This window comes from Pseudoliparis swirei, chromosome 19 (assembly GCF_029220125.1).
Source record: "Pseudoliparis swirei isolate HS2019 ecotype Mariana Trench chromosome 19, NWPU_hadal_v1, whole genome shotgun sequence".
Taxonomy (NCBI): Eukaryota; Metazoa; Chordata; class Actinopteri; order Perciformes; family Liparidae; genus Pseudoliparis; species Pseudoliparis swirei.
In genome coordinates, this window is record NC_079406.1 from 15,985,092 (window position 1) to 16,002,127 (window position 17,036).

The window sequence follows — 17,036 nt, forward strand, 5'->3', positions numbered from 1 at the left end:
GGGGGGAGGGTGTAATATTGATTCGGGTCAAAATGACCCAAAGGCAACACAAGGGTTAAGCAATGCAGAGTTTATCATTCCTACAACACCTGAATGCATCACTTGGGCAGGTGGCTCAGGGCGTGGCTTCATCTCAGAGGACATGGATTTGTCTGCGCATGCGTGGGCTAGAAAAGTGCCTTTTAGAATGATTACTGCTGGCCGGCGCAGAGACAGATTATAGGGCTCTACACAACTGTTGTTTTAATCCCCTGGGCGAGGAGATTTAGCAAAGGAAAAAACACTGGTTTTAAACCCAGCAGCCATATTGTATGGAAAAACGACGGAAAGACTCCGCTTTTCTGATAAGGTCGTTTACTCATACACCTCTGGCAAGACTTTTGGGGAGTTTAATTGTTTTTCTTACTGGCGGTGGGGCTTCTCTCGGACAACTAGCTCGCCAGCTGGTTGAGGAATTCTCACTTTGGGACTAGTTTTTGAGCATTTTTACACAGTATTGTGGTCATCTCTTTGGTGTAAAGGTGTTAAAATAACCGTGTGAAACATGAAGGACCGATTGGAGCAACTAAAAGCGGTAAGTAATGTCCAGGAAATGTAACTGTACCTTCTAGTGTCTTCTTTCCTTCCAGTATTTTCTCTTCGTACACCTCAATGGCCATCTGCAAAATGGTTCTAATAGAAAGAAATGACAGGTGAAGATTATTAAAACCATTTTCTTTTTTAAATATTCCAAATGTAAATTAAAATAGCTGACGCATAACATACTAATGATTTGAACCAGTGGTGTAGTGGTGATGACATAACTCCTGATGGAGATGGTAACGCTGCAGGTGGATACATACTGTAGGTCAAAGTTATTCAGTCATACTGACATTACTTTATGTTTCTTGACATGAAGCAGCCATGTTTTTTTGGTTTGTCAAAGATGTATTATATGTAGTAAAATAAAAAGTTATATTGGAAGGCTATTAGTTGAACTGTCTCGGCAGAAACCATTTGACAAGGGAGACGTTCTTAAATTGGTGCTCTTAATTCCTACATTTAGATGTCGAGCTCTTCATGATACTCTCCTCAGCAAGAGTCCAACAACAGATTAGTCATTCTGCTTTGAAAATATCAGTCAACTATTCATTTTGTTCATCGACATTGATGTTGAAGTGATTTATTATTCATCATTGTCAAAATACTCTGGTTACAAATGTGCTTTTAATGATCTGTTTTGAATGAATTTTAATTGAAACTAAACATCTTTGGATGTGGACATTTTGATGGACATTTTCTGTCTTCAAATATCTTCTGACGTTTTCAGTCAGTGGTTAATCAATGATTGCATTAAACAATATATAGACTAATCAATACTGATAATATCACATGCAGTCCGAGTTGTCAGTACTGCTAGAAACGTCACTGTTAAAATGATCTACAGTTGGGATTAATTGAACCAGAATACTTTCTACCTTTTGTGTTTCGCCATCACAAATAAATCCAATATATCAAACACAGTAGCAAACCTCCATAGTATTTATATTTTCCCGATGCAAAATTGAGTTAGTGACAGCATACACTTGATGCTCCCGGAAGGGGGCCTTTATTCAATTGTAACCCAAGTCAGGATATGTTGCCATAGCTACCTGAAACTGCTGGCCAAGTATATATATCTGCTGACGCCCTCCCCCCTCTGTAATCTCACACAGCTGGCTTCTTTTTAAGCAAAGGAAGTACAGATCGTAAGGGAAGAGGGCCGGTGACTATCAGACTACTGTATATGTCAACACCTGTAAATCAACGATACAACTAAGTTCTCTCATCTCGCTGGCCCCAAACCCTCAAGCTTTTGTCCAATCTCAACTCTTCCACTATCCACATGTATTGCCCACTGTCTTAATGTCCCCCTTGAATCTAATGTCAAACTCGTTGGCAGTAATCTAGGGTGAATATTGATGCGTGTGCGTATGCGTGTGTGTCACCTGATAGACTTGGAAAAGAAAAGCAGAAAAAGAAACGCTGAGTTCTGGTTTTACCCGGGGCTATGGTCTTATGTGATAGTTTATGTGTGCTGTTAGACATTTCTGCAATTTAAAAACAAATACAAAATAACATAAGTTAATGATGGAGCCCTGTAGTTTTATTGACATTAACTTGACAGCCGGTTTCTGTATGTTAGGCTCTCTGTGCCCCTCATGGTATTTATGAAGTTGTTTTCCAGTCAACGCCTTATCCTCAGTTCAGTGTGCACAGAGTTGTTTACTTGCTTCCCAGTCTGCTCCCCAATTCATTGTGTGATCGCACAATGAATTGGGCAAAGCTAATATGGCTTCTTCTGTGGCGTTGGAGTTTGTAAATCCCGTGTCAGATTTTAGCGCTGCATTAACACACGTCCTGAGTGTTTTGCCTTCTGTCACCGCATGCTGCTGCAAATCTGACCCCATGTCCCTGTCCTGATGCTGTTTTTGTTTAGTGGCTTATTTTCTATATCATCCCGTGGGGAAATCTTGTAAATTGGCCTTCATCTAACTTTTATTATTGATGAATCTGGCGATATAGGTTGGTCTATAAAATGTCCCAAAAGCAATGGAGAACTAAAAGGTTTACTTCTTCGGTGAGGCACTCTCTGTATTATCACCCGACAGTAGTGAGTGAGAGTCAGTCAATGGTCGTACAAAAAAAAAATGTATTCACAATTTCCCAAAACCCTCTTCTGTTTGTTATGTGACCATGAGAGGTCTTTGATGTGCAGCCATAACTGGTGGAATGAGCTCCCCAACGACATCAGGACAGTAGAAAGTCTCCACATCTTCCACCGCAAACTAAAAAAGCATATCTTTCAACGTTCTTATATAAAAAAAATGTAAAATAGTTATACTTAAATGGGACATAAGACTAGGTAGTTTGGCTTTCTTGAACATTTTTTATCTTCTTGATTCTTGTTCTGAGTTTGTACGGTTGAATGCACTTATTGTAAGCATCAGCTACATATATGTAAATGCAAAAAAATGCAGAATGCTACATTAAGCGTGGACTCTCACTCACTAATGCACGCGATCACAATTTACCAACCAACTCCTTCAAAAATGAGTTTAAATGACTACGTAAAGCTAAGCCTTTAGAAATGACTCGCTCAATTTCTTGAAAGTTTGTCCTTTTTCTGTTGAAAAAACGATGTCATTGATTAATCAATTTTCAAAATTATTCTTATATTAATCAACTAATTGATTAATTCACAAATTATTGCAGCTCTACAAGTGTTAACATTATTCTTATTTTATATGACCACCTATTCAGCTCACTTGAGCCTTTGTGCACTCATCGTCATTTATGATCCTCGGAGACAAAGTCTGACAGTAAATCACCTCCCAGTTTCTGGAGGATGACGGAGTCACGGGAACGATAGTGCGTGAGGGGGTTGGGCCGTCCGACCTGCTGGATTGTGTGTTTGTAGTTTTGTATATAATAATAAATTGAGTCTCTTCAGGCTTTAAAAAATATATATATGCTCAACCTGTATGTGTGTCGAGGCTGACCGGATGAGCTGAGTTTGTCATTGCCAGGGGTTTGATCACCTTTTACCACGCTGCACATCTGACTTTTTTATAATATTGGCTCTCATGAAACTGTGTGCTCAGAGAAATTGTTATTTTCGAAATGCGGAGGATTACTTTGTCTTTCTCCATGTAAAACCTCTGTTGAGTCATGTGTTATGCAACATGACATATGGTGCTTTGTATTCAGAACAAGCATAATTAAGTGATTTGAATAAGAGGAACAAACCGGCATCCAAGCTAACGTATCAATCACTCACGCAGCTTATGCTTCTTATTTGTTGTTGACGATTACACAATCTCCATGTCACAGCATGAGGCAGTAGATTAAAGCATTTTTGGACAACAGAGAAAATCTAATTAGTTGCTTCTTGGTTCACTCCGTCAGTCGACATTTTGACACAGTGGCACAGACGTGGCCTTGGATGGTTTGTTCCAACTATATTGGTTTATTTTTTTGAAAGGATTAACGGATGTGTGTAGACACATTACTGGGTAAAATAAATGTATTTCCACAATACACACGTCTTAAACATTAGATAATCTCTCACGACTGAACATCAAGGGTTTCACTGAGCATTAAACGACTTCTAACCCCCATGTAGGGGTCCAAAAAAAGTTATTGTATATGATTATTATGAGTAACCTTTTGATCCAAAGTCATGAAGCAAGTCTCAGTCGGTCTTCTAACAGCTGATTCCAGGTTGAGTCGTATGATGTTCATGTGAGTTTAATGAGGAACGTTGGGAAAGGTTTTCTTCATGACGTGGGTAGAGTCACTCAAAGTGTGTGTGTGTTTGTGCCCTTTGGCTGTTTGGTTTGTGAACTCATTTGTTGCACACGGCCGTCCCTTTTGCTCTTATTTCTGCCGAATAAGAGAAACTGGATGGAAGTTGTGCTCGTTCTTATCTTGCTGTTGCAGAAATGTTGTGAGAGGGAGCCTGATGTTGAGAGGGCTGCAGCTGTGTGTCCGCTGAATAACTCACAGAGAGCTATGAAAACAAGCAGTGTTTGTGTCCAGGGAACTTTATGCTGCTTCACAAGTGATGTTCGTTACAGCAGCCTGAACCAAATGGCCACATTTGCAATTCAAATAGTAAACGAGGAGTAGAAGACAGAAAGAACGACGTGCTGTTGCATTAAATGTAAGTTCTCACTGGGGCTGCAACTGCCAATTATTTCCATCATTGATTAGTCTGCTGTATTATTCCCGTGATCTTTTTTGTTCATAAAATGTCTGAAAGTAATAAAAGAAATAAAGCACCCATTATGTATGAGTTCCACAGCCCTAATGTGATTTTTTAAATAAAATTACTTGTTTTAAGAATTAAAGGTAACGGTGTCCTTTTTTAAGTTAAAGAATAATCATAGTTGCATGGTTGCTGTGGCTGAAGTGTAACGTATATTCAGATTGCTTGTTTAGAGATGGAGGTGATATGAGAGAGCGGGGAAGTCGACGAGGCGTGTTCCACGCCTTGACTTTGATCCAGTCTGACTTTCTCCAGGAAAGTCAAGTGTCCACACTTGAGACTCAGCCATTGCAAAACATAATATCTGTTTCGAGTTTAGTCGGCCAGCGACACTCCGTAGTTGTTTCAAGGAAACGCAGTATTTTGTAAAATGCAGAAGTAATTAAAAGGGAGGCAAACAAAGTGAGCTCACTGTCTCGTTCCACTCGTGTTTCAGTCGTATAACTCCGTCACAGCATGGCCCTGTGATGTCTGTTTACCCTGAGCCTTTGCTCTGGGTGTCTTATAGTTCCTGGAGCCCTGCCTAAATCTTCGTCGTGTAAATATTCACCAGCAGCCACTGCCTGTGTTTACTGACTTTACCTTGTGACATATTTATATTCGGGGGAACTTTCTGATAAAAGTTATTGGGTGACGGCTGATAGGATCAGGCCAATATTTCTGACGTGTGACGTTGAGCTGCTGACCCAGAACCAATTTCATTAGTGAGTTTGTTTATGGTCTAAATGTCGTTCAGCGACTTTGTACCCTGAGAAGAAATAGATTATACAATGACAACGTATTATTGGAAATGAAAATAGTGAAAAAGGATTTGCAGTATTTTCACAACATATCAGTCTTCAGAATTCCGTAAGTCTATGAGTATTGGTCTATATAAAGTCAGACTTAATTGAGAGATGATTATAACACTATTGTTTTTCATATTTTATTATTATGGTTATGTAAGATTTGGGGCTGGGTATCAAATCATAGTACTTCTGGGTGCTCATGAGTATTGAAAACTGACTTACTCTTGTGATTTTCTTATTTTATTTCCTGGTTTTAATAATAGTTTTGCTGATTTCCATCTGTATTTTATAGGGACAAAGTTATTGCAAAATGTTGATACAGAATTAGAGAAGGTTAATTCCACACTCATGCCTGTGCCTTAAATATGAAGCCATAGACAGCTTAGTTTAGCATAAAGACTGGAAACGGGGTAACCGCTCGTCTGGCTCTGTGCACCAGCTCCTCTGAAGCCTAATAATTAACGCCTCGTATCTCATTTGTTTAATCTGTAATAGAAACAAAGAGTAATATCGTTTATCTATGTGCCAAACTATTTCTGGACCGCGTACAGTGACTTCCTGAGGTGGCGGTCTGTTTTGCTCCAGAAAATAGTCCTGGTGCTTCTGAGAAGTTGGGCATATTTGGTTAAATATATATATACAAAATGTATGCTGAAAGCATGTTTGTATCCCTTAAACTAACATTTTGGAAAAAGTTAAGTTTTTGTATCTCTATGGAAATTCATTGTTTGTAGTTTGTTTGTAGAGCACTGTTTAACAACAAGGGCAAAAATAACACCTAGAAGGGCATTAAAAACAAGGTTAAAAAAGACGTTACTCTGGATTGAAACAGACTTTACTTTCCTTCTGTCAGACGTGTAATCAAGATGACGAGGAGGTGGAGATTTCTATGGACAACGCGGCCTTCATGGACGAATTCTTCTGTCAGGTCAGTGTTACTCTCAGTGCATTAGTGTGTGGGGGCTGCTTCTACTGATTCACTTGTATTTATAAAGGCATGCATGGGTTAATGGCTTCATTTTTTATCATTTGCATGCATTTCTGATGGAAGATGTCTGTTTGTTTCAGATTGAGGACATCAGGAGCAGTATTGATAAAATTGATGAGAATGTGGCTGAAGTCAAAAAGCTTTTCTCCGTCATCCTGTCTGCTCCCACGTCAGATCAGAGTAAGATACTCACTTTTCTTCCGGTACTTGCTACTTTTCTCTCTCCTCTGCACATGTATTCACCCGACCCGCCTCCCTTATGGTCCGGATATATTCTTACCTCAACCCTAACACTATTTGAAAAGAGTCATTCAATTGTTTGTGTCCCAAAATGAATTCAAGCTGACTTTTGTGAAGAGGAACAAAGCTACCTATTGTTGTACCCAGTGAAAGCAACATTTAAAAGCTCCCCACTGACATCAGGACAGCAGGAAGTCTCTACATCTTCTGCCGGAAACTAAGAACAAATCTTTTTTCCGACTATACCTTGAATAAAAAACGATTAGCACTTCAGTGGCACTTGAATGGCTCTTACTTATGGTATTACTTATGGTATTACTTATGGTATTACTTCTACTTATGGTATTACTTATGGTATTTTTGTAGTTTGGCTTTCTTCAGTGGCACTTGAATGGCTCTTACTTAATGTATTACTTATGGTATTTTTGTAGTTTGGCTTTCTTGAAGAAATGTTACTTTCTTGATTCTTGTTGTTCTGAGTGTTTACTCATGGTTGATGCACTTATTGTAAGTCGCTTTGGATAAAAGTGTCTGCTAAATGTCATGTAATGTCAAAAATATTGTTCTTTGTACTATGACGTGTTCAGGCGTGCTTTGGATGTGAGTGAGAATCGGTGACAGAAACCAAAGAACTGCATTCCTTCCCTATTTTAAGGGATTTATATGTAGGCTATAATTACATGTGCCCTATCTAATACAATGAGATCCACCAAAAAGATCAAAGTAGTATGAAGATATAAAAGGATGGGCAACCCGAAAGGTTTTCACACAGATAATAAAGCAATTTCAGAGAGTTTGACCATTTTAAATGGTCTTAATTTTGAGTCTTAAACCTTTGACTTCTTCTAGTTTGTCATGTGCGTTGTTCTTATGATTGTATATGTGGCACTTGAATGGCACTTACTTATGGTTTTACTTATGGTATAACTTATGGTATTTTTGTCGTTTGTCTTTCTTGAACACATTTTACTTTCTTGATTCTTGTTGTTCTGAGTTTGTACTCATGGTTGGATGCCCTTATTTTAAGTCGCTTTGGATAAAAGCGTCTGCTAAATGACATGTAATGTAAAAAATATTGTGATTTATTTTTTCTTCACTGGTCTAAACATTACGGAAAATCTTTTTGAGAGACTGAAGATCTTCCCTTGAATAATATAAATGTGAACTTTATTTGGGAGCATTATCAGTGTATTAGTACTTGTAATAAGTGTGTTTCTCTCCCCCATCGTCACTCTCAGCTGTGCATTGACACGGCTCTTTCTTTCTTTCTAGAAACCCAGGATGACTTGGCGGCAATCACCAACGACATAAAGAAGATGGCTAACAATGCAAGAAACAAACTCAAGAGTGAGTCTCCTGACACACACACACACACACACACACAGCTTGTCAGTCTATTCAATACAAGGAATGTTGAACTGCTTTAATGTAAACTCTTGTGGAAGAATTAAACAATGATGTGAAGTTGATTTGAGTCATAAATCAGTAGTCTGGATTGCTTCCCAGCCATCGAGAGGAATCTGGAGTCAGAGGAGCAGGAGAGGGTGTCGGCTGATATACGGATACGTAAATCGCAGGTAAATGATGTCCAACTGAAGTGTCCTCTATTTCTCAAAGTCAAACTTGACAGGCTTATGGGCATGAAAGAAAAAGAGGAAGAGAAGAAAAGCAATTGGCCTACATGTATTAAATATTGACTTAAAAAACAAACTAACTGAGCTTTCAAAGCAACAGACAAGCAACAGTATTTAGCATTGTTATTATGATTATTAGTCGTTATAGGTATTTTATTATTATTAATCCTTATAATAATTATTATGTATATAATGTTTTTAATAAAGTTAAAAAATATGTCTGACATAAAAAGAAGATATGTCAGATGTGTTTGGGCTCTGAAATTGATCCTGATTTGAGACGAATGGTCACAACACCGCCATCTAGATTACATCTGTTCTAACTCCTTTCCCCCTGTTGTCTCCCAGCATGCAGTCCTGTCCAGGAAGTTTGTGGAGGTGATGACAAAGTATAATGAAGCTCAGGTGGACTTCAGGGAGAGGAGTAAAGGACGTATTAAGAGACAACTCGAGATCAGTGAGTGACTGCCATAAAACCATGTGATGCTCTCACAATCTTCTTTGTCATAACCTTGTTCCTTTCCTCTTCAGCTGGAAAAGCAACAACAGATGCTGAACTTGAAGAGATGTTGGAAAGTGGCAATTCAGCTGTGTTTACGGCAGGGGTAAGTAAGTGTCTGTGTGTGTGTCTGTCTCTGCTATTTATAAGATCCACTGATCACAATGTGGTTGAACTGAGAAACAGCTCAGTAAAACTCAAGTGCCTCGTATCATGTGGTTAAAGATTAGCTGTGCTTGTGATCCGTCCCGTTGGACTCAAACTCAGTTTGCTCTCTTGTGCTTTCTTAAGTGCTGCAAACAGCCAATGGGCAATGACTAATCTGTTTGTGAGCTGCTTGAAACAGCTGAGAAAATGAGCACCAGTGTGTCTCAACTGATCCGACTACCACCCGTGCACACAGCATTTCCAGTGGTGAGAAAGCCTCTCCATGAGTTGGTTGTGTCCGGTGCAGTTCGAGAAGAATGTTCGGCACAGGGATCCACACATCTGCAATGATCAGAAGACATACAAATGCAATCCTAAAGGCCCAGTGTGTAGGAGTTCGGAGGATCTGTTCGTTTTGCATTTGTGAGTTTGAGTTACCGGAGTCTTGGAAAGGGAGGAGTGAGCCGAGGGATTACAACACACTGCTAGATGCCTAAAAATCTGCCACACTGTCCCGTTTTTAATGTGACCCGGAGTTCAACTGTCATTTAGGCTTTGTTGTTGTTGTTGTGTATGTTTATCTGAACTGTGAGTGGTAACGCATTAAACTCTCCTCTCCACAGATTGTGGACGCCGGGGTCTCAAAACAAGCTCTAAGTGAGATCGAAGCCCGACACAAAGACATTGTCCGTCTGGAAAGTAGCATCAAGGAGCTGCACGATATGTTTGTAGACATCGCCATGCTTGTGGAGAGCCAGGTACGCTCCTCCATCTCACCCACCATCATTTTGTCCACCTGACAATTACTTCCAGAACTTCTCATTCTTTCCATTCATTTATTCATCCATTCTTTTCCCACATGGCTTTGTGTTTGATCGTGACTGCATTCAACTCTTTTTCTCTCGGTTATCTCTTCACGTCTCCGCTGTGGTTTGACTTTGAACCTGCATTTGTTTCCTCTTTTCCAGCTCCAAGCCTTTCCTACACCTCTTTACACCTTTTATTCTCACTGCCACCACCATCTCATCTCCCAACATTGATGGAACCACCACGAATGCATTTAGTGAGCTGTGCCAGTAAAGCCTCATCGTAGACATGAGCGCAGACGTCGCACTAGAATTCATACACACGCATATTGTTGATCGGCCAGTCACTGTTTATGCGTAAATAAGTCTAACCACATATTTCTTACTGCTTAAACCATGCTTTCTGAGGGAAAGCCTTGTTTGAGGTAAGGGCCACAATGCTGCCGTCTGTGTTGTGTGGTTTCCCCACGTTACTCTTTGTTTTCTTCGCCATTTTTAGTTCCAGCTTTAAGACTAAAGAGATCAATTATTGAAGATGTCTGTTTATTAACAGTAGATGGTAAACAATAAACAGATACAAATGTCAACATTTTGGTTGATTTGTTTCCTGAAACAATATGTTTTGTATTTAACCAATGTTCTGAACTGCTCTTCTGCCGGTGGCCTGTTGCTCTGTATCTTATTGATTGTTCTGTGTTTTTCAGGGTGACATAGTTGACAACATTGAGCAGAATATATCCAAGTCAGTGGACCATATCACAGTGGCTAAGGAACAGACCAAAAAAGCTGTAAGGCATCGGACCAAAGCCCGCAAGGTAATGTAATGTAGCCAACGGCGGCTCCAGTCTGCTGGTGACCTCTTCCTGCTGCTTTTCTGCCTTTTCTCTTGCCACAGTTTGACACATTTAAACCACACAGTGTGCGTACAGATCCCACTCCCTCGCCCTCTAGACACATCGCCAATCACACACACGACTGTTGCATTATATCTGCTTCGCTTTTTGTTCTTTCTGTGTACCCCTCTTTCTTTCGCTCTCTCATGGTTTAAAACAAATCTTTTTTTGTTGCTTTCCGTCACCTCTGACGCCGCGCCCTATGCTAGGGCGGGATGATTGAGAGGATTGAGAGCAACATGGACCAGTCAGTGGGCTTTGTGGAGCGGGCCGTAGCGGACACAAAGAAAGCTGCAAAGTTTCAGCAAGAGGCTCGGCGTGTGAGTGACCACAGTCGTCGGGAGGAGTGGTCCGGTTTCCCAAAAGCAGCAAAAAATATATATATATTTTTATGTTTACAATAGAACAGTTATTACTGTAAAATCAATGCTATTCAAATCAGTACAAATGGGACAAATTAAATGGACCAGATTTAGTAACACAGGACAATTATTGAGTCCGATTTGAGTTGCAACCCTGACCTTGCATTCAAATATGATGAAGTAATTCAAACCATGTTATTCCAATGACCTTGAGCCAATGTGAACATGCACCAGGGATGGCAACGGTGTGTCTGCTTAACTACAGAGCAGTAGTTAACGTTTACAGCTTAAACTGCACTATCCCAGATCATGCAGGTGTCAACAGTGGTTCCAACAGAGAACTATACAGCATCAAAAATATCACCCCCCTTAAAGATGAAAAAGATGCAGAAGATGCAGAAGATGCAGAAGATGCAGAAGATGCAGGGTTGACCTGACCAACGTTTTGCCACAACGCAATGTGACGTGATTCGTGAAGCCGCAATGTCGGCCAATCAAACGCATGTTCCTGGTGAATTACCTTGTAACAAATGCTTATGTTCTACGGTTTACCTTGTGATCATCACATAGAACGATGAAATTATTATTTTAATAATAAATTGTGTTAACGAGTTGTAAAACTCTTCTGCTGTGCAGTTTTGTAGCATCTAAAATGCCTTCGTTCGAACTCTTTACTCAAGCTGACAGTCCTGTGCAGCTTCTACGAAGCCCAGTTAGTTTATGACATTTTAACACAAAGATGCTTTTGGGAAACCTGCCAGAATGAAGACCATCCCCCCCCCATCATGACCCTGATCCTTACCTATGATGACCCAGTACCCTCCTTACACCCCCACACACACACACACACACACAAACCCTCTACACTCTTCTTTCTCTCTGTTCTATCTCTTCAGCTTTAACCGTAACCGTGTCTTTCTTTACAGTTGGCTTATGGCGGCGACATTATTATTCTTTGGTTTTGACTGTGTTTGAGGATATTGCTCGTTAGCCGCAGGTTGTCTAAGCGAAAATGAACAAAGTCAACACCGTTGCACCCAGACAAAACTGGTTTATCAGACTTTTGCAAGTCTGATGCTCTTGGTTTGTGTGGTTACCAAAGTACAAGAAGAGTTTTGCATTGTTGCCATATTTTGTACATACTCCCTCATACAAAACTAGCACAAACACTATACAACTTCCAGTGGTAGGTTATATAATTGTTGCACACATGAATAATGTACTTCTTGTTGTTTCCCACTGAGAATTGTCCTGATGGTACTGTTTGTACTTGGTTGTTCCCAACAGAAAATGGTGATAATAGTGGTGGTTGTGGTGGTCTTGCTGGCCTTACTAGCTCTCATAATCGGGTTGTCTGTGGGAGTGAAGAGCTGATGAGATTTTTGAATAAGAGGAGCGCTAAGGGTGAGTAACTCTGGAGTAAATAAGCTCTGTCGTGCCACAATGGGTGTGGGTATGACGCATGCTTTGGAAAAGGGTTTGCACGCTCCTCTGCTGCTCTCTGTGCGTTTGTTTGTTTTCTTTCTATTTGTTTTCTTTCTATCCACAGAGCTAACTTGAGGTGTGTTTGTGTGTATTTGAAGTTCTTGGGTGTGTGTTATTCCTCCCATTCTGCAGCACTTGCCTCTAGTTACTGCTGAACAAACAAAGCAGTGCTAGAAGTGAGTTACTTTCAATGTCCCAATGTTCACAAGTTCCCCGTCATTAATCTCCATTGGTCTCTCTCTCTATCTCCCTCTCTGTAGAAGATGATCGTTATTGTTGTAGTCTGTGCTGTGGATGTTCTCATCTTCCTCATCGTCATCCTCACCCAGACACGATCCCAGGACTGCGGTTTTTATCATCAGTTATTAATCATCCACTCCATCTTATACTCCGTCAGCTGCGCCGTCAAAGAAAAGACTGATACTGATGGCTCCATATGGATAACGTGTTTAACTTTTTTGTTGAAGAATAAGTGTTGCATTTTATCTATGGATCAGAAAGAAGACCGCCGAGACTCTGGGATATTAAAAGACCTTTTTATTCAATCTGACCCGTCCTTCCCGTTCGGTTCGTTTGAGTTCCGCAGGAGGCTCGGACAGTTTGAGGATGCTCTGCTGCAAATGAGGACATGAGACTGAAGCTGATGATGCGCGGAGGAGAAGAGAGAATTGAGAAATAACTGATCATAACGCCAATCCAGTCTCACTTAACATTTCATTGTCTAACATTCAATGCCAAAGAAAGTGTTGAGTGAAATAGATTTGAATGTCCAGTTAGCGGGACCTTTGTGAAGCCTTGTAGAAGCACATCAGCTCCCTCGTCACAATTATTGCCTTTTTATGAGCCTTGACACATTCTGTGATTGAAAAGCTAGCTACTGTATATTCACTGTACTAGGAATGTGTCTGTTTAGAGGGGGTTTAGCACTTTCACATTTCAAATTATGTCTTATTTTTTAAATTAAGCTCAGACGATCATTTGAGTAATGGGGTTGTTTTATGTGTAGATATGCAGCCCTGAATAGTCTCAGTTCTTTTAACTTGAAGAGGATCGGTGTGCTCACTTATGATTCTTCAGTTTGGAGAGCTCAGTGGTTCTTATTTTAAATATGAAGGAAGTCCTCATGGAAACCCATTTCAAACACCGGTGGAGCTTAGATGAGCAAAAAAACAAACAAGCTCGTGCATTAACATGTATCCGTTGCTTTAAGGCTTGAAATGCCTGAATATTTGTTTTGTATCTTTGCTAACTTGATACAATGTTAGCCAACTTGACTTTCTACACTTAAAGACATGATCGACTCCATTGTTAAAATCCTGTAAAAACATATTGTCTTTGTGCCAAAAGGGAGATTGGTAGTAACGCTATCTATTTTAATTTAAATTTCAGAAATGTTCAGTAAGTAATAGTAATATATTTATAATACTTTTTGATGATGTTGCTAAGTAAGTCCCAAAGACAAGAGAGGTGTAAAAGGACACTTACCTACAGTAAGATCTCCCTGATTGGTGGGTCTTTATTAGTGCAATATATATTTCCTGGCACATTTTAAATTGTATTTATACTGTAAATGTATACCTCAGTTGCCAATTTATTGGGTACAACTATCTGAAACGAATGCATGAATACAGCAGCCCTGCAATAAGTCCTCTAGTCTTGAAGGTTATAAAGTCCAGTTTTTGTTGAAATAGCTGAGGTATGCTGGTTAATTAAACTGTCGGCCCGGCTGCCTGCCAACGTCTCGGCGCATGATTCAACAGCACCAACGAGTACAGCCACGAAAGAGACCATACAGTTGATTTCACATATCTTGAACCGTTTCAACAAAGACTGTACACAACGCATTGTTCGAAGTACAGAACTTTATTGATTTGATCTATCCCTAACAATGTCTGATATGTTGTGTTCTATAAATCTATGAAAATGAACCAAAAACAGACAGGATTTATTGCATGGCTGTTAGAAATAAATAATAAATTGACTAAGTCTGTTTGGTCCCCGTCATTTTGGAAGGCCTTTTTTTCTTGTTCCATGGAATGTGTCACTTTGAGAGTTTTTTGAGCCACAGTGCACATGTCAACAAGAGGCTTTAATTTGGTAGTTTAAGTAAAGGTGACGCCTGCTGTGCATACGAAGACTGTCGCATCCTTTAGAGACGGGTATCGACCGTTATTTACCACATGAGTTATGTGTACATCTTTTAATGTCCAGTGCATTGAGGGCGGCCGTCTCTGAGGGAAGTCTTTGTTTCTGTCCAGAGCCTGAATGGTTCTTTTTCCTTTTTCATTCTGGTTGAGCTCTTGGAAGGGAGAGTCCTTCCCATCTTTGTCTTTTGACCGCACGCAGCCATTGAATGTTTGATCCTAATACTTCTATTAAACTTTTTTTTTTCTCCCACGCCACCAAGAGGAGGGGAAACTGAAGCAGCTGTACACTGTAAATTAATGTGCCACAGATTTTATTGAAATTAAAGATTTTATGTTTTTTAATGACTTGGTTGACCATAGTGTCTACTTGTGACTTCATGCCTGTCCCTTTTTGTGAGTGACCGAAATCTGTGTGTGCGTGTTTGTGTGTGTGGGTTTATGGTATGGTTGTAGCTGTTGTCAGCAGATTAACCAATGTTACAAAGTACAGTTTTTAAAGCCTGGTGCACACTTTTAAAGAGGTAAGTTGTTCACCATTTCTCTCTCTTTATACACACACACACACACCCTGATCTCTGTAACCCTTTGTTCGTCTTATGATCAATCATTTCCTCAAATCAATGTGTCCATTAGTGTGAGTAATTATATTGAGTTAAATGCTGTCTGACCAACTTTTTATTTTTTGTAAATCAACAGAAAAAGATGATGATTACATTGTGCTGTACCATCATTGGAATCGTTGGATTCTCCTGTCTCTACAGCTTCTTTTCATAAAAGGTGAAACAGGTAAAACAACTGCAACCGCCTTAACACTATATGAATTCAGTTCTTTCAAACTAAATGTTGAATACGGTATTTTGTGTGTTTGTGTAGAGTTCCTACGGAAGAGGATGTCAAAAAAATGTCCTCAGGCACTTCCTTGTGTTTACCATGACTATTATTTAAATCTAATTTAAAATCGAATAAAAAGTATTAAAAAATGAATTCAACCAAACCAGCCCTGTGCACTTACCCTTTTATTAATCATCTTGCTGTATGAAGTGTTTGAAAACGTCTTATAAATGTGTAGATTTTTCTCAGTCTGCCTGTTCGTTACCAGATGGATCAACGTGAGACTTAAAATAATGTTGGACCACGATGGTCGGGTGTAGTCTACCGCCTCCTGGTGGTGTTTGCAGAGGGTAATCATATTTGTTTATCGTCAGGAAATTATTTCGAAGGATTCATTTAAAAAACAAATGCATGAAGATTATTCTTTTGTTGTTTGCTCCAAAAGTCTTTTCATGCTCATACACATAAGTATGCCCCACATATCCAATTAAGGAGTAGTTTCTGACTTATGTGTTGTCATACTTTGAACACATTATGTGTGATTGTGTTGTGTGTGTGATCTGTCTCTATGCGTCTGTGCTGCGGAAATGCTCGCACTGGTCTTTACTGTGACAGCGGCTGCCACTCGCTCACTGGCTGCGTGTCAACCGTGTAAAGCCTGTTATGTAATAAATGATTTATGTACGTGTATTGGAGGTGTGTGCTTCGCTTCTTGTGTTGACGTTTTATTTGTACATGGCTCAGTCTGTATGCATGGGGTCTGGCTTCCTCCAACCTAACACCTTTTACATCTAAACCGTATACTTTGTATGTGAAACTACGGGAAATGTATAGCGATGCACGGCGTAACATTTGTGCGGCTTCCCTGACCTCATTTCAGCCCCCATCTCGCTCTTCTTCCTAACCCGAGGCAGGCCCGGCCCATTGACACCCCGTGGGGGCGGGGTCTGTACGAGGATGCGCTCGTTTTTATGCTTCGTGTTTGCAGGATAGCCAGGACTGGGATACAATTAGATTAAAGTACATGTGTTGATCCCCGAGAGGGACATTTAGCATTAGAGCAGCACAGGGGCATAAGTTTAAAAATAAATAAATAAACAAATCAGAAAAGATATTTAGATTATTACAGAACATCAACCGAGACTTGGCTAAATAGAAGACAAATGCAAAACCACGGGTCCATTTTGACAAACCAAAGTGACGGGTACAGTAGGCAATAAGCCTATTTGAAACCAAATGTATATTTTATTATGCAAAACATCCAGGATAATGCGAACTTTAATATCAATATAACACACAACATATGTGATATATTCATATACAAATTGAGCAGAGGTGTAGTACATATAACTTATTTATAAATGTATAAGGAAACGCAGTAACTATGTTGATTGATTTACAAACATATTTTTTTAAGGTAGTACTTT

At 39.8% G+C, this 17,036-nt stretch overlaps 1 protein-coding gene across 10 annotated transcripts; it reads left to right on the plus strand.

The window, feature by feature from the left end:
• Positions 1–217: 217 nt before the first annotated feature.
• On the plus strand, positions 218–16,299 carry stx3b (syntaxin 3b). 10 transcript variants are annotated; one of them, XM_056439714.1, is made up of 12 exons: positions 218–574; positions 6,431–6,505; positions 6,646–6,745; positions 8,078–8,152; positions 8,312–8,382; positions 8,788–8,896; positions 8,971–9,044; positions 9,709–9,843; positions 10,596–10,706; positions 10,994–11,104; positions 15,475–15,564; positions 15,652–16,299. In XM_056439714.1, exons 1-11 carry the CDS (start codon positions 545–547, stop codon positions 15,550–15,552), a joined length of 969 nt encoding a protein of 322 aa, XP_056295689.1. In that variant the 5' UTR covers positions 218–544; the 3' UTR covers positions 15,553–15,564; positions 15,652–16,299. The 10 variants fall into 10 exon arrangements, 9 of the variants coding, with proteins under 9 accessions (XP_056295689.1, XP_056295690.1, XP_056295688.1 ...); XM_056439715.1 differs by having other exon boundaries at positions 15,475–15,555; XM_056439713.1 differs by lacking the exons at positions 15,475–15,564; positions 15,652–16,299 and adding exons at positions 12,434–12,550; positions 12,892–12,982.
• The last annotated feature ends 737 nt before the right edge of the window (positions 16,300–17,036 follow it).